Here is a 21,490-nt window from a genome sequence, read left to right on the forward strand (position 1 = left end):
GAGAATTTGTATGAAATTTGCTCAGGTTTATTACATAACTGTCACAGTTCCATAGCAACCATGTTGGCTCAAAAATGGAGAATATAAACGTCTATGTAAATCTCAGTTTTCATCTTAAACAAACTGAGATCAGCTCTAGTTTTTGCTCATGTTTAATTCTCTAAATCTGGAACTGAAGAAAAGTGCAAGGGCTGCTCTCCTTGGAGTTCTCCTTGGAGGCTGAATCTAGACAACACTTTACTATTTAATACCATGGCCATTTCCACATACACGCACATATATATATATACATGTTTTGCCTAATTTACATCAACTGAAATGGCCTATATTGCAATCTGGGGGTATTTCAGCCACATTGTGCTGCTTCCAGAATCTTTATTTTTGTTACAAAACATAAATTTACCATGTTGAAATAAAAATAAAAATAATTGCATATCACATGGCCGTATGACCATAGATTTTTTATTAGTGTAAAAACACAGTGATTTTCGTCAGATTCAAGAAAGGATGATTTTTCGTAAATTATACTTTAATCTGTTTGGTGAAAACTGCAACATAGGTATCAGTATTCAGGTATCATAATGTCATCATTTCTTTAATATGCTTACTTGGCCACCCAAATGGAGATAGGAATAACAGATGCAAATATTTGCACATCATGAAGCTGTGGCTTGTGTTTGTTACCTTGAAGAGAATGTATGTCTGAAAGTAGCTCTATTGATATTGGTAAGATCCATGTCTGATTAGTACCTTTACTCCAAGTAAAATAACAGTGTTTTGGTCAGTCACATTTTAGTTAGTTGAACTTTAATATACTATTTATTGTACTTTGATACACTTTCCATCTACATGTAAATTACCCTCAAAGCAGCTGAAGACAGAATGTAGTAACAACCGTAACTGTAAATGTATTGCCAGTACTTTACAAATTTTTATACTCATAGCATTTTGTTTCTAGCTCATGATCACTTTAACTATGACACTTCATGATGTACGAAAAAAAAAAAGGTCATTTACATAGTTTGTTAAGTGCCAGATTATGAAATCATGACTACCTTCCTTGTAACACACAATGTTTATTTGTTGTAGGTGTTGGGGAAAACCTTACAGATCCATCTGTGATTAAACCTGAAGATAAAAAGTAGGTTTCTTTCTGTTGAAATTATCATTCATTTCTGACATTCTGCCAGCAGTCTGTATATTTAGGATGGTTTTCTATATTTTGTGGGGGAGGTTTTAATTTTTTTTTACACATGGTGTTTGGGTTAAATGATAGTATGATGCCAATGGAGAGACTGTGTTTTCTCCTGTGCTTTGGAGGACTTTGAGTGTCCCAGCTCTCACCATGTGGTAGAGGTATATGAAAGGTGGGAGAGTCTGCACTGCTGCGCTGGGAGCAATCTCTTTACAGAGTTGTATAAAGGATATGAATGTGGCAGTCCAGTTTCCCCTGACCTTTTCTAGGAGTATACAGGGCCACAAGGGCTTAAGAGGATGAAGAGAGGCCCCTGGTTCTTTAACCTGTCCAACAGGTTTTACTGCTGCATTTAAGCATGCAGCATGATTTCACAGATGTGATATGAAGATGGTAAATCATTAGTGGAAACTTACAAAAACTGGATAGACTAGACATACAGAAATAACTGTCTCCCTTCATGAATCAAATTTCAGAATCAGAGCCATGGCTGTTCTTGTGTTCTGTGACCTTGTGCTTCAATGGTATTTGCTGTAGTAAGAGCAGAAGCAGTGGTGTTGATGGCTGCTCTCCTACAGCTTTCCTACTCTTCCTAAACCCCACACCTCTCCAGATCTACCCTGACATCCCTGCCTCTCCCCTTTCTGGTGTTCATCTTGCTCAACTCATACCATTTGATTAAAGGGAAGCCTCATGTTTAGAAGGTAGGAAGATACAAATGTAAATAGTCTAATTTAATAAAAAGGGCAACTAACTATAGAAATATCAGATAACTTGCCTACAACTTGGAAATCCAAGTTAATTTCGTAAGCAAGTTCTTAGTTCTGGGACCATAATCAGCATTTCAAAAAGATAAGTAATAAATTACTATCTTAATGTTTAATTATGACTGTAGGTGTATTGTACATATAAAATTTATTTTCGAAACAACAAATACATTAGAGCAGTGATATACTGAGCACTTCTCAATGACAAAGTCTTTGCCCTAAGTAGACCATAGGATCATGACAGAAGCACAAAGATAGATGAAGTTAGAGATGCAGAGAGATCAAACATGTAGTTGTTCTCAATATTTTAGCAAATACTTTTAAGGTGCAGATGTGTGAAATTCTGATTTGCTACTGTTCAAGTAGATTTTTTATATCAGTGGACACATAAACAGTAACAGTTATTGCTGTAAACAGTGGAGAGGCACTGACCAAAGTAGTTCACAAGACAAGTCAGGTTATCCTCTTTAAAATAAGGATAACACTTATCTACATTATTAAAATAAAGTTTATTTTTATTAGTATTCTTCTCTATTGTTTTTGCTATTAAATACTTTTCTTTAATTGATTAATAAAATTTGATTATTATTTATATATATTAATATATATAAACACAATACATTATAATATATATACATAATATAATATATTTGATTATTATACTTATATATAATTTGATCTTATTTTTAGGACTTTTTGTTGTTTATCATCTGCAAAATAGTAAGTCCTAGTTAGAGAGCAAGTGTTGATTAATTAATCAAGCCTAACCTGATTTTCTTGTATTCAGGGAAATTTTCAGAACAGCAATTAGTGAAACTATATTGTTTGATTTAGGGCTGTAAAAGAATAAGACAGTGAAACTGTAGTGTTTTCTGTAAGCAGATACCCAATTCTAAGAAATGCTTTCTAAAAGAGTAATAACAATTACAATGTAAAAGCACTGTCTTTGCTCTAACCTTCATTTGTTCACAGGAGAAACATTTCTGACAGAGTCAAGATGTGTTTTAAGTTTTCTTTTGTAAATAAGATACTCAGATAATATCAAAACCTGCTGCAAAAGATACTTTGAGTTCATGTTCTCTTGAAAACCTAGGATAAAATAGATGGCACCTGACTTATGGGGCTGATTGAAATTTTAGCTTTACTTATAGTTAAATTATTTATGTTTTGCTCTTTTGCTCTGAACACTCCATCAGTTCATTGGCTCATGTCATTATCCTGTCATGTAAGTGTTTTATTTCATGGATCCAATATTGTGTTTTGGAAAGGTCTTTGCAATGGCAGAGTGTGACCTCCAGGTCTGTGATAGTGCTTTATGTCTTGGTTTTATATCCAGATCAAGACAAATATAATAGATCTCTTTGGAAAGTATGCCTACTGTTGTGACATCTCAGACAGATCCTGATCTGGTGCAAATCAGTGTAAGAGCTGGCCACATGCACTGCAGAGAATGTATGAAGTGATAAAATGGTACAGGTATGACGTTCACAAGAAGATTTCCCTCAAAACAGATGTAATTGAGGCACAGCAACAGTTTAACACAGTCCCTTCAGACTTCTGCTCTGCCCAAACACTGAGAAGAGCTGCCTCAAAAGCAGTACTCTGGGTGCTTTTTGTAACACGTACTACTTTGCAAGTAGTACATGTTACAAAACAAAGGCCAAAACAAAGTTAATGAGTAAAAGTAAAGTTTTCAGGGATATTACATCACATTCAGAGATGAGGAAAAGAGAGCCCTGAGTTTCAGACTGAAAAGAACTGATACATTCACAGAGCATCTGTTTCCAATTGTTTGATATTATCACTGCCTGAAAGATAATTTTTTTTTTTAGAAATTTATATGTTTCTTTCTGGTGCTACCTACTGACAACAAAGAAAAAAATCAGCAGTCTTTTCCTTCAATCTTTTTTTTTTCATGTTAAACTGCCTTCTAATCTTTACATGCCATGGTTTCTAGGCTGATGATAATTTCCAATTTATCCCCAGATTCCCTGAAATAGTTTTCCAGATTTAAATGTCTCATGAATCCTTATCCATACTGAATAGACAAGAAGAGTTACTTCATATAGATTACAGAGAGTATACCTTTTTATCTCAAAACAGCGTGAGAAGATATCATTCTGTCTTACTTGCTTCATCTTGCTTGGAGTAATGGTTATATTAGAGGAAGTATCAGAGTGTTAGAGGAAGTAACAGAGTGGTTGTGCGGCCTTGAAATTAGCAAAGTCTTCCTAATTTCCTATACCTGCTCAAGCAAATACTTAGGTACATTCTATTTCTGTGGCATTTCATTAAATTCCAGAAAAGGATAGAAATAGCCATACTGCATCATGTTATTTAAATATGGCCCTTGATTCTCTCTCCTTGAGGGAGAATTCACTTCTTCCCTTGTTTGATGTATTAATTTGCATTATAAGATGATTAGATGCCTCACAGGATCCAGGAGACACATATTCACAGGGTCTGCAAGAAAGATACTAAATTTTGTATAGTAGTTTCAGCTAACCATTACTGTTCTCTTACATGAAAAGAAAGTTTCATGTTTGAACACTGCTTTCCTTAGAGAGAATATAGTTTTGTTGGTGTGACTTACTGGTTGATTTGATAGAACTAAAATATTTTTCTATAGCTTCTCAGAGCCATAATTGATTTCAGATTTGGAAATGTGCTGTTTCCACTCTGCATATCATTAAAATAAAATACTAGCATTTGTAAAGTTTCTTTGGAAGTGTTTCTTGTGTGCTGTGTTCCATAGTGTCTAGACTGTCAAATTCTTGAGAGTAAAAGTGTAGTTATACTAAAATGCAGTATAGCTTTCAGACTACCTTAAGAAACTGTGGTAACTGTGCGGTACTTCTAATATGTGTGTGGATACAGGTGGTTTCTTTTTGTAATTGTGGCAGTTTCTTTCAGAATATGCAACATACTTCCACAAATGAATCCCCTAGTAGTATTGATGAATTGGTCAAAGAACTGACACATGGAAATAAGCACAGGATGAAGACAATAAATTTTAAAATTTGCTTGTCAGTAGCATGCTGTGGGTTTTGAGGTTTAAATATTTTTTTCATTTTTCTATGCTGCATGTTTTTGTGGCTAGGGTTCTGCTTGACTTTGCATTTCTGGTTTTAATTGAAGAGAAAATAAGTCCTTGTTAGCTCTGTTTTGTTCTCACACACCCACCATCAAAACTGGAACCAGTCTACTTGCTTGGAAATGAGTGGTGGCTGCAGCAGAATCACACTGATTATGGCACATATCATCAAAATGTCACTGTGCCCAGATTTCCTTTAGTAGGGACTGATGGGTCTGTCCTGTCTGCCTTCAGAGAAAAAGAAAAGTAGTGTGGGATATATGTAGGCTAATATTTTACTGGAACTGTCAGTTTTCTTGTCTTATATCAATGAAATTTGTAATGTGTTAACCTTTGATTGTCTTGATAAAAAGGGCTAACTGATTAAAAAAATTTAAAAATGGCATCACCTCCCTCTGCAATAATTGCTTCATTTTAGATTCACTGATTTTTAAAGAATATTTCTTTTAGGTCTGGGAAGATGGTATTTGGACCAGCAAACCTAGGAGAAGATGCAATAAGAAACTTCATTGCAAAGCATCGTTGTAATTCCTGCTGCAGAAAGTTGAAACTTCCCGGTATGCAAAGTAAAGATTAATTTTTAATGTATGTATAACTTTATAAGTGCAACAAAGTAAAGGTCTCGATGTGCTATAAAGATAAGAACTGAAATTCTCTTGAACTGAAAGACTCTGGTAGGCAGAGTCTTCCTGTGCAAAGAGAGATAGAAGAATATTGCTCTTTTGCCTAACTTCCATGTAAGAGTGGGAGCTCATTGACCTGATGTTGGCATTCAGCATAAAAGCTTCTTCCCATTGAATTTTTTCCCTTTCTTTGCTAAATGGGAGCCCATTTTTCCAGGGTCATCACTACATTTAATATCTGCAATAATTTCTAGAATTAGAAAAGAAAGTGTAACAATAGAAAATTGTAATAGAAAATGCAATGCATTAGCTGGGGAAAACCTGGAGGTTTTCTGGTCCTGCTGCAGCCCCTACTTAGGCTTAGTTGGATTGCCTGTTGTTCACGTTACATTCGGTAGAATGTGCTTCTGTGTGATGTGTGGCAGGTTTTAAAGACCGAAAGCAAAATAGATTGCTTTCTGTATGACTTTTCAGCCACTGATTTTTTCTCTGTAGAGGAAGCTCCTTCCCTTCATTGCCTACATGGAATAACAATAGCTGTTTGATTCTGAAACAGAAACTCCATAGTTATTGGTTTGGTTATCTTTGTCTGTGGCAGCTAGAGATAATAGAGGGGAAAATCAGGTGAATGAATCAGGGAAGGTTCATTCATACGGGCTCACACCACTGAGTTCCCTAGGGCTCTCAAACCCCTGGTTCTTACTTGCCTTGCTCCAGATTGTCTTCCTCCTGGAAACATCAAATAAACTGCCATGAGTTATTGGGCTGAACACTACTTGAGGTGTTAGTGCTTTTCAAACATTTACTTGGATGCATTATTGAATTTGTTTTCCTGCCATAGATTTGAGAAGTAACTACACATTGGAAACTGCTGGTCCAGCCTTCGGAACAGAAGTGGAAACAAGCACTGAAGAAGCTGATGATACAGATGAGACTTCTGAGTGTGATGCACAGCTGTGAAGCAGAGAGCCCATGTGTTTGCATATTCCAAAACTTGTCATTTATCACTGCCAAGGGTTTGTCCAAAATCACAAAATACAGGTGACTGAGTGCAGCATCTGTCTGCCCTAGCTAGACCCTATAGACAAGGAATGAAAAAAATTAGCTTTATTTACTCCTTTATTTACTTGCATGCTCTTGTGCTGGCCTTTCTTGTACAGATTAACGAATCACCAGGAGCAGGTCATCCCTTACCTGGATGAACTCTCCCATCAATGCCATTTTTGATAATGTAGGTCATGGTTACAAGTTATACTTTCTTAGGAAGATGATTGTGACAAGTTCATTTCCAAGTGGTAGTAATTTCTGTTTCTCTTTCTGCTCTTTAGTAAATAAATGAATGTATACATGTGGAAATAAATAATTTTCAGTCACAGCCCACTCAGACCCATGCTCACTTTTCTTGAGCGTAAAAGGCTCTTCAGGAAATTGCAGAAATACTACTTTCTCTTTATTATTGATTTTGATGCAGAGATAAACCAGGAATAAATAAACCAAGTAATGAAGTTTTGGTTTAAGCAGTAGAAGTGTTGGTTTAAACATGACAGACTGAAAAATTTTGTAGGAACTTCAATTCTTTTCACATACCAAATGTTATGGTTTGAGGCTGGCACAATGCCAGTGTCCTTATGAAAATATACTTTTTTCAGTGGCTGCTGTGACATGTGATCAGGAACAAAGCAAAGCAGGCTCCGATTTAGGAGTGAAGGAAAACAACTTTATTAACTACGATATCTAAAAGGGAACAGACACAGAACTAAGAACGAAAACTCTCCAAGTACATTCTTTGTTCTCTCCTCATTTCACCTACAGCATGAAATAACACCATAGATTTTCACCCAGTCACCATCTCTTAGATAATCAACTTTCAGTTTACCACTACCTTTCAAATAATTAACTCTTAAGTTTTTTAGGGACAGAGGAGTCCCTCCTCGCACCACAGGCTTCCCCGAGAAACACAGTTGAAACCTCCTGTGTTTCCATGTCACTCGTGGCACTGCCCAGAGAACATCGGCCCTCGTGACTTCTCCCCCTCCATGTCCAGTGCTCTCACCACTGCACATGGACCAGAACTGCTTTTAGGGTTCCCCTTTTAAGGATGCCCCACCCAGTTCCAAAAGCAGCAGTCTCTCAGCTTTGGGACACCAGTCCCCACCAAATTTACTCCCTGGGGCCTCGTGATCAGAGATCTTCCTCTTCCTGAAGACAGAGGGCATCCCACACCCTCCTCAGCCGTCTCTGTTCTTGCCACTGCTTCACCATGCTCTCTCTGGCTTCAAGGCATTGCCTCCTCTTAAATGCAATCTCTGTGGCACAGGAAAAACACGGGTCTGTCCATGGCCATACAAGAAAGAGTCCAGCCCAAGGCCACTCCATCATCTCCTCCCACCTTCTCACCTCTTCTGACATTTCCAACGTGCACCAATTTCCATCGCACTTGCTCATTTCCTCCTGCTTCATCTCTCTCTCCTCATTCTGATTCAGGAGGATCAGTATTTGCAAGGTTTCCATTACTCTAGAAAGGGGTTAAAATCTTCACCTCTGTCTGCCCAGAACTCCCACAGCGGCCGGGCATATGGCGGTGCCGCATCCCCCACTTCTCCTTCTGGCCGGCCGTGCTGCCAGTCCATGATACAGAATTTCAAGGCAGCACAGGCACTGGCTCTCTCTCTATCTCCCGGGGAGTTGGGTCCTGATGCTTCTCAGGGCTCCTCCACCCTTCCATCCTGCAAGGCCTTCATCCCCCTCCTCTGCCCGAGGCTCCGGCCTCCCTCACCCGGCCACACGGCTTCCCTCTCCCAGCCCCAGCTGGGCAGGGGAGCTCTGAGCTCCTTCACAGACCGGGACGGAGAGAGAGTTCTCCTGGGAGTTCTTGCTTTTAACCCCCTGTGTTCTCAGAGGCAGTCCATACCTTCAGTGGCCAAACCAGGTGCCAATATTAAAATCCAAGCACCGATTGAGCACAACCTCCCAAAAAACTCACTTCCTTCTTAACCTACGACAACAAGAAGACGTTGCACAATAAAGTGGCAGATTATTGGACCCACAAGCACTGATTTTTCTTATTTTGAGTTGAAGAAGTTGACTATTCTGTGGTATTTAATACAAACATCTTGAATATTATTTGACTTTTAGGACTTGCTTGTCTTTATGATATTTTAGCTTCTGAATGTTTTAAAGTGGAAATTGGATGAAAGATTGTAGAAGTCACAAAGGATAGTATGTTCCATTTGGTATTTAACTTGTTGTCAATGTCAGACTGAATGTAAGACTGCTGTCTAACAGTGGTAAAATTATACTAGGCAGCATCCACATTTGTTTCTGTTGATGTCCTCTGATTACAGTTGAAGTTCAGAAAACAGAAAAATCAATCTGTGCAATATGATTTTTGTAAAGACTGAAAAGAAATTTTCAGCAGAAGTATTTCTAATAACTGGTGCTCCAACTTTGTACTTTGGTGTTGAGTAGAAAAAACTAATGTTCAAACGTCAGTCATTAGAAAACTTTATACTTGAATAAAAAAGAAAAAATAATCATACTTCCACTACAGCTGACAGTAAATTTTAAGGTGTAAGGGGGCTTTTTATTGTGATCTGTGATTTATTTGCTATATTTCACAAGTGTTGATATATACATAGGATTTGGACGTTATGTGTCCCCAGTTTTTGTATTGATTACTATATTGATATTGAAGTTATCAGTATTGTAAACAGTCATTGCGGTAATCATCTACACAATGTTTAGCTCAGATGCTTTCAGTTTCTGGGAAAACTTAGAAGAGGTTCCTATTGTTTTTTTCTTTTTTAACATAATTTTATAAAACCCCCCCATATTTTTCTCCATCAGATTATACTTCTCATTTTGCAAAATATATAGTTTCCTTTGGCTCTTCTTTTTGGAAGCAAGCCGATATATCAGAAAACTGTGGAAGAGGTAGTTTGGTTGCATCTCTGCAGACTAAGGGTGAATTTTTGTCCATATGCCTGTAAAGTAGTAATTCTGTTCCCTGTTGTTGTCATTTTAAAATCTGACTTTAGGGATATATGTGCTTACATGAATACACATATACTTTAAAGAAAGATCTTTCTCTCAAGAATTTCTAACTATTTGTCCGCCTTTGAATTCAATTAAGTTAAATGACACATACATATGTCTTGAAAGTCAAAGACAATGTAACTCCTGCCTGATAGTGTTGTTTTCTCAAAATGTTGCCATAAATTTAGAACACATATATATTATGCACCTAAAATAAATTCTAGGCCAGGCTGGGCCTAAGCACTTTATATTTCTTACAAGTTTTGAAGGTATGCACAAATCATTCTTCAGATGACCTTTTCTTGGTAATGCTCCTATTGCCTGCAAGAGTGGGTGGCTCCTGCATTCATAGCAACATTTGTGAGAATTCTTATGATATAGAGCTAGCTCAGTGTAGATTAATCTTATTCCTTCTTGTCAGTATCTGTCAAGGTAAATACTACATTGCAGTATGATATTGGGGATCCTTGCAAGATACTAATCTGTGTTAAAATGTAGTTTATTTAATTTTATAGCTATTTAATTTTGTTCAGTGTGAAATATTAAGTGGGTGAAACAAGAAAAAGAGGCATTTCAAATTGTTCCACTGTATATTTTTATCCTTGCACTAATTTTTCCAAACGTGGAGACACTAAGTTGAAGTCCAGTAATTCTGCTGGCTGATAAATGATGCCTCACCTTTCTTTTTGCATCTTTTGGGAGTGCTGGTTCATATTTCACTAAACTGTAAATTTAAGTATATGATTGAAGAACTTCCTCCCCTCCCTTTTATAGTTTAGTAATAAATTATCTTTACAATTTAAAAAAAATTATTTATTTTGAGATCTTTCTTATTACAAATTCTGTACATTCTTTAAATTGTCTTTTGATTTCTAAATACTGACATTGGATTGAAACACATGCCTACTGAAGACATTAAAAAAAAACCCCAACAGCTTTTTAAGGGGATGGCGGTAAGCCCCATTCACACTAAAATTTGGGTTCATGTGAAATGAAAGATGTGGAAGTCAGGTTCTTTCTCCAGCTGCTTGACAGCTAGAGTGGAAGAGGAAATCATGTGTGTCAAACCAAACCACAGGAGTTTTTGATTATTAGCATCAATATTTGTTTATGCTGAAAAGAACGTACAGGGATTTCTTTTATAATTCTGGTGGGTTCAGGAGAAAAAAAGCCCTGTTTACTTTGTTCAAATAAGTCAAGCAGTAAAGTTTTGAAAGAACAAAACAAAAAATCCACCAGAGTATTTATAAACTCACTTTTTAATATGAGCTTAAAAGAAGCTTACTTAGCAATACAGTTGGGATTATCCACAGCAAAATGATTTTTTGGCATCTGCTGCATTGGAGATGTAGCTTGAACATATGAAAAATATCCAGAAATTGAAAATCTCATACTCAGGAAGGTTTTTTTTTTTACTTTTATTCATAGTTGTGGTGTATTTGGGGTTATTAATTTGTTAGTGCAATAAAATTTAAAAGGGATATTACACATGTATTCTCTAGAAATGTATTTGTTCTAGTTTTGTCACTCTATTTCATATTATTTCTAAAGAATGAAAGAACACTTTCACAATGTTTCTGTTCTTGATAGGTGTAAAATGAAACAACATTTTTGATCACTAAGGGGAACTGGTGAAAGTAACATACAGAGAATAATGCAGTTATTTTTATCTTTAATCTCAAAGTAATAAACATGTATTCTATATTTATCACGTGGTTTCCAGCTCCTCTTTTGTTTTAGTTCAGCAATAGTATTAGTTTCTATTCTTGTAGCCAATATTCTTACAACAAGTATACTTCTACACCTGTCTCATAAGCTAAAATTTAATTTACAGAAGAAGAAAGTAGATATTTTAATTTACTTATTAGTTGTTCAGTAAAGTCTGGATTTATGTTTTTTTTAGTTGAGATGTGTACACAGATCTTAGAAAACTTGGTAAATCCAATCAGTGCTGCAGGTTTTAGAAATATAGATATCACTGTTTTAATATGATGGTCTTATTTTTTACTGTAATTTTAGTTCTCTGATGTAAAAAGCCTGTATAGCCACAAGTGTAAACAAGGAGCTGACATAAATGACTAGCACTCAATTATGAAATCTGCTATGTTTTATATCTGTTTTTTGTTCTTAGGATGCTGATGTCAGTTACCTTTTGCTGAAAAATTTGTTCCCAGGGATAAAGAAAGCCTGTCTGGATATGACTTGGGCCTTCTCATCAACTGTGGTCACACCAGAGTAGTCAGTGCTTCCCTTATGGCTAGATCATTTGCAAGACATGTTATCCTTTTCAGCTGTTTTTTACTGTCTTTGTCATATCTTGACTTATCCTGGAAGACAATTTGATCTCCCAATGCATAGTAACTACTCCTGGGGAAAAAAAAATTCAAACTAAAACGAGGAAAAACTGTTTTCCTGTTTGATACTGAAGAGCGTGTCAACAGTTATAGTGCTCTGCCCGTTTGCCTCCACAGAACTGGCTCTGTTTGCAGAACAGAAAACAAACCAGTGCTTTAAAATACCCCAGGTACATTTAGATGTTAATATTCAGTTCTGATAATGTACTTAAGGTTCAAGAAATAAAATCAGAGAAAAGTTCTGCAGGGAAGGAGTAACTTTATTACCTAGAGGAAGTCTGTCTGTGTTCTTTGAGTCAATGATTTAAGTAAATGTCTAAAACCTTCAATTTCTCAGATTGCCATTGAAAATAATACAATTTAGGTTTGGCACTTTGCAGGTAGCCCAACCTATGCAAGGCTGGCAGAAGGCAGAAGGAGATGAAAGAGGAGGAGAGAGAGAGAGACGAGGAAGAGGAGGGAAGGCTGAGGCACAGTGAGCAGTCTGACTTCTGAGCCCTTCTCCTGCTGTATTTTCTCACTCAATTCTGGTCCCACAGAGATACTGCCAATGTTATCTTGTTTCTGTGGTCTGTAGCATGAGGCAGCAATATGAACTAAAACACATTTACACAGTGTAGTCAAGGTAGCCTGGTTTCAACAGGTGTCTCAGCTGATGATGAAGAAAGAGATGCTTCTCCTCAGATGACCCCTGCTATCACATTTGAAGTGTTAATGTGCCCTCTGAAAACGTCTGGGCAGGAAACACTCAGGTCAGCAACTGCTAAGGAGAGCAACGAGATGCAGGGTGGTCAGTTAGGAATGGCCACATGCTCCTCCTGTTCTACCAAATGGATACAAGGCTGCCCTGAAGCAACCATAAGGAAATGTGGTCTGGATTAACTTCAGGTGTCCCCTGTACATTAAAGGAGCCCAGGCTGACCCTCAATGATTACTTGGTGTAGCTAATTTGAATTAAAGTTGATATCACAAATCTGCAGGTTAATTTGTTCTGAATAGGACTCCAAACAATTTGTTGAATGAAGACAAGGACCAGTGTGATCCCAGGAAATTTACTGAGTGTAAAGCTGAACCCAGGCATTGACTTTAGATGACCCCAAGCAGATCACCAGCTATCATATTGTCCCAAGTTGACCTCTTTTATCTAATTTGTTAGATCTTGACCTCAAATGAGGTCAACATTTGAGCCTTGGGGCTCAAAAATGAAGCTAATTTTACCTTATTGTGACTCTCTACGTTACTTAAACTCATGTTTTCTTGAATTGACTTATGAGACTTGCCTTTAAATGACCCTGCAGTAAGAGTTGCATCTTCAGTTGAACTCAGATGACCTCAGACAGGAGTCAAGGACTGTGACTGACCTATTGGCACCAAAAGAGGTTTGTCAATGACAAACTAAACAGTTAATTGGATCTGAGGTTCACCTGAATGACTTCTGGGCACTGAGCAAAGGCTGAACTGACCTCACATGAACCCTAACAGGCCCTCTGGTGACCTCAAATGAATCTTGATTTCTTAATTGGATACCAAACAGACTTTAAATATTTGCCCCACCTCCAAAGGAGAAGAGTGGTGGCTTTAAAGGATCTCTCCGAAAGTCAGAAGTATGTCAGGTCTGTCAGACTTGAGGTCTCTGTATATCAGGTTGACCTCAGGTGATCCTAGGCTGCAAACAAGAGCCTAGCTTACCTCAAACAGCACCTTGCATACACCTGGATTTCATGATGGTGAGAGATAAGCCCTATTTGACAGATAAACTGACTCCTCAGGTTCACCTCAGATGACCCTGCAGAAGTTATTTAGCCCACAAGTTGATCGTGATCATAGACCAGGTAATTGATTCTCATTTAACCTCTACTGACTCCAAGCAGTTACTTGGATCCCATGCTCATCTCAAATGATATTTAGAGTTTCTGACTGTACTACAAGTTGATTTCCAATGACCTCTTAGGTGGAAATAGGGCTGATAAGTGGTCCAAGTGACCTCCTTTTGGAAGTTAAAGAGCACAGTTACCTCTCTCAAATGCTGTCAAGGCTGCAGAAAGAAAGGCGCTAGTTCCAGGATGTGCTGGCAGTAGCACATCCTGGTTAACACATCCAGAAAAATTTTCCTTGAAGTGATAGGCTGTGTGAAAAAAAGCAACTTTTCATACCTGATCATGTCACTGATCAAACAAAGATCATGTTTGGGACAGGTTATGGGACAGATGCCCTCTGCAACCATCCACAAAGCTCCCCAAATATGCCTCTGTGGATCCTGGAACCTGGGCACTATAAAGGTTGCACTACTGTCTGGGTGCTAGTCCTAGGGGGAGGTCAAAACAGCTTCAGAACAAGGATGTATCACTGACAGTGGATACAAAAAAAAATTACAGAATTAACAGGTCACAAGGCATTTGCCAGAACTCCCAAGATAAAGAAGAAACTAATAAAGCCAACTTCAGCTACTGTGCTGAAATCAGCTCCAAGTGGGTGGAAGGTAATTCCTGTAGGGTGATCTGCAACCACTGGCTCACAGAACACCAAACCACGAAACCCACTGACTCAAAAATAGAGAAAGAACAGAAAGACTGAGCTTGTGGACTAATTAGCATAAGAAGCAAAGGAATAATTTAATTACTAGAAGATAGAATACTATTTATTATGAGAACTGTGTAGCTTGCAGTCAATAAGGATTAATTCCTTTGTTTGCTAAAATGTATAGAGTGATAAGATTTGACAATCCTTGGCAGACCTTGTATACACAGTATCCCTTCCTGCACAGAATGTACCAACAGAAGGACTAACTGTGTGCCCTGGTCTACCACTGAGAAGCTGAGGGTGAAGATGGACCAGTGGGGCACTGCTGGATCCAAAGGTGGTGACTATATTCTGCTTGCACAGTCTTTCTCCTTCCCTCTCTCTCCCTTTTGATCTTTCCCCTATCACTTAATATTACAAAATAAGGTCGGTGTTAAAACAGCATTTGGTCTAGTTTACACCTTAATTTGAGCAAAGTCATCTCTCACTAATTGCACTGTAACACCTCCAAATAGGTAAGTGGTTCTCATGTTGATATCAGTTGCCTCAGGTTGCAAAAGCCTGAAATTACCTCTGGTGATCTGAGTGGATCTCAGGTTCACTTCAGTTGACTCCTGTGCACCACACAAGGACCTTGTTAATTTCAAATGATCCCCTTGTCTACTGTTTGTGTATCAAATTAATGGCAGATGACCCTGGAGAAAAATATGTGGGATGTTTTCACATTGAACTGATAATCTGATGGATCTCAGACTACCCCAGTGAAATTACCTGGGTTGACTAGACTTTAGATGCTCAGCAAAAAAATAGGGACCTTACATGACTTCTTGCTTCTGAGATTAAGGTGAGATGACCCCTGGTGAGGCACTGGGAATGAGCTGACCTTCAACAACCTTTGTGCTACTACTAATTACATTTCTCAATGACCTCAGATGGTCCTTGTAGAGCAAATGACATCCAGGACTATGCTTGGCTTTTTGACTAAAAAGTAGAATCACAGATCCTTTTTTTTCACTTAAAATATCAGGTCATTTCTTGCAAAGTTGTCCATCTGTCCCATGCACAGGACTTTGCTTTTGTCTCACTTAGCATTGCTGCTGCTCATCCTTTTCCATCCTGTGTCTGTCAAATAGCTGAGGCATCATCTGCTTATTCTGATTTGCTATCCTTCATTAACTGGGTAAGAGCACACTCTTGCCCAGTCATTATAGTTGTCTATCTCTAATTTCACTTTATTTTTGACACATTTCCTAAAAGCTCTAGATCCCAACTTATGTGCTTCCCCAGGGATGTCAGCTGAGGCCATATGGCTGGGCCTGGGGCTTCAGCTGAATTCAAACAACCCCTGAGTGACAAAAAAGGAAAGTGGTTTTCTGCAAAGGTCTATGGTGCATCAAATTGAGGACAGTTTACTTTGGACCAACTAAACATGGACAGCACTTAAAATAAGAGAAGGTCTGAGCAGTAAATTGCTGTACTATTCTTTCCTATATTGTATTTAAGAATAAGGTAGAAAGAGAGCACTCCTGCTGGGCGTATGTGCTGATTTTGACCCTATTTAGTTCTATTTTCTTCACAGTGGCTTGTATGGGGTTTTGTTTTGGATATGTGCTGAACACAGTGTTAATAACATAGAGATGTTTTTGTCATTGCTAAGCAGGGCTTATGCAGAGACTTTTCTTGTACTGTTGTACTGGCTAGTGAGGTGCATGAGAATTTGGGATAAGACACAGCTGGGACAAGTGACCTCTATTGACCATAGGAATGTTCCATCCTGTATGACATTAGTCTTAGTATGTAAAGTGGAGGGGGAAAAAAAGAAGGCAGGAATGTTCGGAGCTATGACATTTGTCTTCCCTAATCACTGTTACCTGTGATAGAGCCCTCCTTTCCTGAGTGTGACTTGCCTGCCCATGGGAAGCAGCAAATGAATTCCTTGTTTTGCTTTGCTTAAATGTGTGGCTTATGCTTTCTCTATTAAGCTGGCTCTATTTCAAGCCATGAGTTTTCTAACTTACTCTTCTGATGGTCTCCCTCATTCCATTGGTGGGGAAATGAGTGAATGATTCGGTGGGGCTCAGTTGGTGGTTTAGACCATGACATCATGAATCTTGTCACCAAAACTGGCAAAATAAACTCCCTGGCCATTTTGTTAAGTTAGAAAGTAGACTTTATTCAAAGCTGGCGTATGTGGGAATCACTCCACAAAACACATACATCAGTCATCAAAACATTTAACTTTATACTTTTTAGCAAACAAAGGAATTGGTGTTCATTGGCTTACAGGTTATGTGGTTCCCTTCATTAATTAGTATTCTATCATCTATTGCTTATTGATTTCTCACTTCTCATGAGACTAATGGTCATCAGTCCACTTCTTCAGTCTTATTATCTTTTTCTTGGACAGGGACAGTTTCAGTAATTGTTGGCTTCTTCATCTCTGGTTTCTGTAACATGTTTTTGTAGTTTAGAAATTTGGTATTCTTAGTGTCTAGGTCTCAGCAGGAGCAGGCATGATTTCCTTTGTCTCTCCTGAATTCTCCCAGTGAAACAGTTCTTTCAACTGTTTCACTGGGATTGCTATCTTCCCATCAATAGCTGCTAAAAGTGCTATAACTCCCATTACAAAAAGATTGTTACTGTTTTCTTGACCAAACTAAACCTAAACTCTCTCTCAGGGGCAGAAAGATCCATTGACTCCTGCAAAACAGAGAATCATCTACTATAGAAAAGAAAACACCTCTATTCCATGTTCCAAGTGTCACCAAGATACTAAACAATACATGAATTAATGTTTACTTTGGCAAATATCAAACATTCTCTTTGTCCTTTATGGAATGGTGTATCTCAAACAGAATCCTCACCCTGGCAGGTCTCCTTACGTGACCTTCTTTTTGCCCTGCTGTTTTGTCTTTGTCCTTCTTCCCTATCCTGCTACAGAAAAAAGGAGCAGAATCTTCTAGCACAGTCTGTGCTAGAAGATATACCACCCGCATCATTGCTGGTGGTGTAATTTTGGCAAGACAAAGACAGGGCCAGAAACTGAAAGTTTGCTATTTTTCCCGGCTCACTCTGGCGAGTGTGGGAATAGGATCAGAGCCACCCAGCTGCTGGGCACCAGGAGAGAGCCCTGGGAGTGTCCTGTGCCAGTCCTGCAGAGTCCCAGGCACTGCTGCTCCAAACTGCAGAGACCTGCATGGAGAACTCGGACTGTCCTCAGCAGTGGGACAGAGCCACCACACCACGAGAGCCACAGAGGAGCCCAAAAACCCAGCTGGAGCAGAAGCAGGTGAGTGGACACTGCTGAACACAGCTGAGAACAGTGGGCAGGAGAAAACAGTGGGCAGCATGGCACAGATAATCTAAGCTCCCAAGGGGGTAGTTTTGTCCTAGTTTTTTGTTGGTTTGGATGTTTTTTTTTGTTGTTGTTTTCTTTTTCTTTTTTTTTCTTTTTTAATTTTTTTTTAATGGGGACTGGTGTTGGGGTGGGGCAAAGTTCAGTGCTGAACATGCTTGTGAAGATAAAACACCCTCTCTCTTTATATATTGTTGTTGGGTTCTTTTTTGCTCCTAGTGCTCCTGTGGGTATTGCGATTTTCAGCAAATTGTTGTTCCAATTTATAATCCCTCTATATAGTGTTCCTCCTTCATGAGAAGGGAAAGGAGAAACGGAACAGCTTGAGTGGGGTTTAATCTTTCAGATGGGTTTTAAACCACTACAGACCCCTTAAATCTTAAAGGAGCAGCACACACAGTTCCTTCCAGAGCGTGAGGGTAACCTTCACTCTCCAGGGAACCTGCTTTAATTAACTAAACTAACACCCCAGCAATAAACAGTGGAGTGCCCATACTTCAATAATATCATGAACCTCCCACATGCTTGTTTGCCACATCTCATTCCTTCTTTCTTTTTTTGTCATCTTTCCTATTCTAAAATTGTTGTAAATAAGATGTAAGGATCAAACTGGGTTCTTTCCGCACGTAAACCAGGAATAATGAATAGTGCCTTCTGTTTGCTGCTGAAAAATACTAAAAATCTGATGTTCTCTTCATCACGGGTTGCATTTCAATGCTGAGGGAGGCAACTGCTACACTCAGACATTTATGGTAGGACGAAGTGATTAGATTTCTGTCTTCTGCTGGTATCTGTGTTTGGGAAGGTAGACAAGCTAAACAGACACCTCTATATTGAAATAATACAGATGTAAAAACACATTTACAATCAGAAAATTACACTGATATTGATATTACTAGCATCTGGCAAAACTTAACCTCTTCATTTGACTTCTATTTGACTGCTAAGCCTTTTTGTACTGTTTTTTTCAGGATCAGGCATATAGCTTCCACAGCAGTTGCACTTGGTTTCCAAATATGTGAGGCTGGACATGAGCTATGAAAAACTGGATTACTTTTTTTTCAAATCTCATATCCTGTAGCTTCTTGCCACCACATCCACCCAGCACTATTTACACAATCAGCTACTCCAATAACACGAGTTTACGTTATTTTTTGATTTTCTTACGAATAAGCAGACTCAATGGCACAGAAAAAGAAACAAAAAACCAGAAAAAAATCCCGTCACAATTGTTTTTGGAGACTCATATGCCTGTTAGACTAGATTAGAAAATTAGATTATCAACTGCAAATTTGGCACCTCTGTTTTGCTACATTTGATTACAAAGCCATTCTTCACTGATTAATCCACCTACCTTTCCATGCAGAGCAAGAAAGCCTGTGGCCCAAGGGGTTGCGTAAAGAGAAACTGTGGAAAGGGAAATATGAGTTTACACAGACTATCCTGATTCTCTTCTCCTCAGGAAATGTAGATCAAGGCTACAGAAGAGACATCCAACTGCATCCTGCAGAGTCCATGAAGAAGAAGAAGAAATTATAGACTGAGCTTGTGACAGCTTTCCAACTAAGATTGCAAAATCAGCTACTTTTAACAAGAGTATATGTTAATTAAAAAAAAAACAAACAAAAAACCAAACAAAACCCCCCCACAAGTACCCAAGCCTCGAAACCAGGACAACCCCAAAAGTCCTTATAGATGTTTAGATGTTTACTATCCAATTGTGGAAAAGACCAAAAAAAGGAAGAAATATTAAGAAAACAAAATTTCTTAATTGGGGAGGAGAAAGGTGAAGATCTTTTATTTCCAACCCTGCAATATTAGGAAGCACAGCTAACTTTGCCTGAATCCAAACCCTTCTTATCCTGTAAATCTGCTGTTTCATACAGGGACATGCTAAAGTAAGTCTTATGATGTGGTGACAAAATTTCGGTAATGGCTTAAGGAATCAAGTATTCGTATTTTCATTAAGCTTACTGCAGCAGCCTTCAAATAGGGCTAGAGAGGTGTGGGTTTTTTTTGGTGCAGCTGAAGTTTATTGCTTGGCTAGCGAGCTGTGAAATGTGATGCATAATACACAAAATAAATCCCCTTTGAAGAGCAGCTGGTAGGTGTGAAAGTCAATTTTCTTTTCTGTTTTTCAGAACTACATTTGTTACTAGGGCATGTCTGAAGCTGAGGATTCAGACACAATAGTTAAGGGAAGTTTAGCTGCCCGGTGAGTACATGCCTGCACTTTGAATCCAGTCTGAGGTCCCAGAAGAACTGAGATTTTGACAGCCTTCTTGACTTTGGTAGTACCCTCCAGAGCCTTTGACTGTACAGTTTAGCAACTGCCTCTCAGTAATTCTTGATGTTTGGAATTATTACATTCCTTCCCTCTCCTTGGAAGATCAGAGCTTCCCTACAGATTGCAAAATGGCTTATGGAATTGCAAGAAGCCTGTTCTAAATATTGTTAGTCTCTTCAATTTTCCAAGCTCAAGCTTATGCAAAAATGGCTCCTATGCCCATGCTCTTTGAATCCATGTAATGAGGAAAGAACTCTAGATGATGACTTCTTGATTTAAAGATGCACCATTTATTAGGTACTGGATTCTACTTATTTTTCTATCTTGAATTTGCAGTTCCATGCACTCTACTTCATTACCTAGTGTGAAGTCCACAAATGCAGACAGTAACTAATTATTTCCAGCACTGTTCCCTCTGTTCAAATGATTAGGCAAAAGGAGAAATATCCTTCCATCTCTTGCTGTTCTAGGCCATGTTGAATTGGAGCATCCCATGAAACACCCCCTCTGTTTTTTGTTTATCTCAGTCCTGAATTCCAGTACCCACCTATATATTGAAGTCAGGTTAGTAAAAGTATTATGGCACTGAGCTTCCATGCTGAGTCTATGATAGCTTTTCCTTGAATTTCTTCATTATCTGAACAGCTCTGTTTACCAAACCTATTATCCTTCCCCCTTGGTTTTCAAGCTGAGAAAGCAAAAGCAACTTCATTAATGGCTCACAGATTGATAATTAACAATTTATATGTCCCTTGTAAGGCTAGTAAGCAAAAGAATTGCTTTTGGACAGTGAAAATGCTGGAGAGAAGGAAGTGGGAGTTAACTTATGTGGTTAAGTTGTACTGCTTCATTAATCACAATCTATCTTTTATCACATTGCTCAAAGCCAAATCCATTCTGTTTCTTGGGAATGAGTTAGATTAAAATCAAGTGCTCTTAATGCATCTTTGACATCTGGCCTAGCAGCTGGCTATCACTAATATTGCTCTTTAGAAATGTCAGGAGCCACATTTACTGTGACCATTCTAGTCCTTCTGATTTAAGCTACTGTAGAGGGCAATGAATTACCTTAAAGGAGCTCCTCTGGAAAGTCCTAAGTTTTATGCGGATCCCCTGCCAGCCTCACCACTTCATGAGTATGAACAATCATACAATTGAACTGATTTGACTTTGCTGCTCCTGGAGTTTCATTGCTTTTAACCTTGGGATGTAATGATGGTAATGCCATGCTAAGTGCCTCTCCTACCTGGGTTTGTCTGC

General features: G+C 38.4%; 1 protein-coding gene across 1 annotated transcript in view; it reads left to right on the forward strand.

The window, feature by feature from the left end:
- The window catches only part of TRPM6 (transient receptor potential cation channel subfamily M member 6), a 92,880-nt gene extending 84,648 nt beyond the window's left edge, over positions 1-8,232 (forward strand). The window contains exons 38-40 of the mRNA XM_039719276.1: positions 1,090-1,141; positions 5,507-5,613; positions 6,521-8,232. Of these exons, the coding sequence (XP_039575210.1) occupies positions 1,090-1,141; positions 5,507-5,613; positions 6,521-6,639 (278 nt within the window). The 3' untranslated portion in view covers positions 6,640-8,232. The remainder of the gene's footprint in view (positions 1-1,089; positions 1,142-5,506; positions 5,614-6,520) is intronic.
- Positions 8,233-21,490: the final 13,258 nt, after the last annotated feature.

This window comes from Passer montanus, unplaced genomic scaffold, assembly GCF_014805655.1.
Source record: "Passer montanus isolate IOZ18808 unplaced genomic scaffold, ASM1480565v1 scaffold105, whole genome shotgun sequence".
Lineage (NCBI taxonomy): Eukaryota > Metazoa > Chordata > Aves > Passeriformes > Passeridae > Passer > Passer montanus.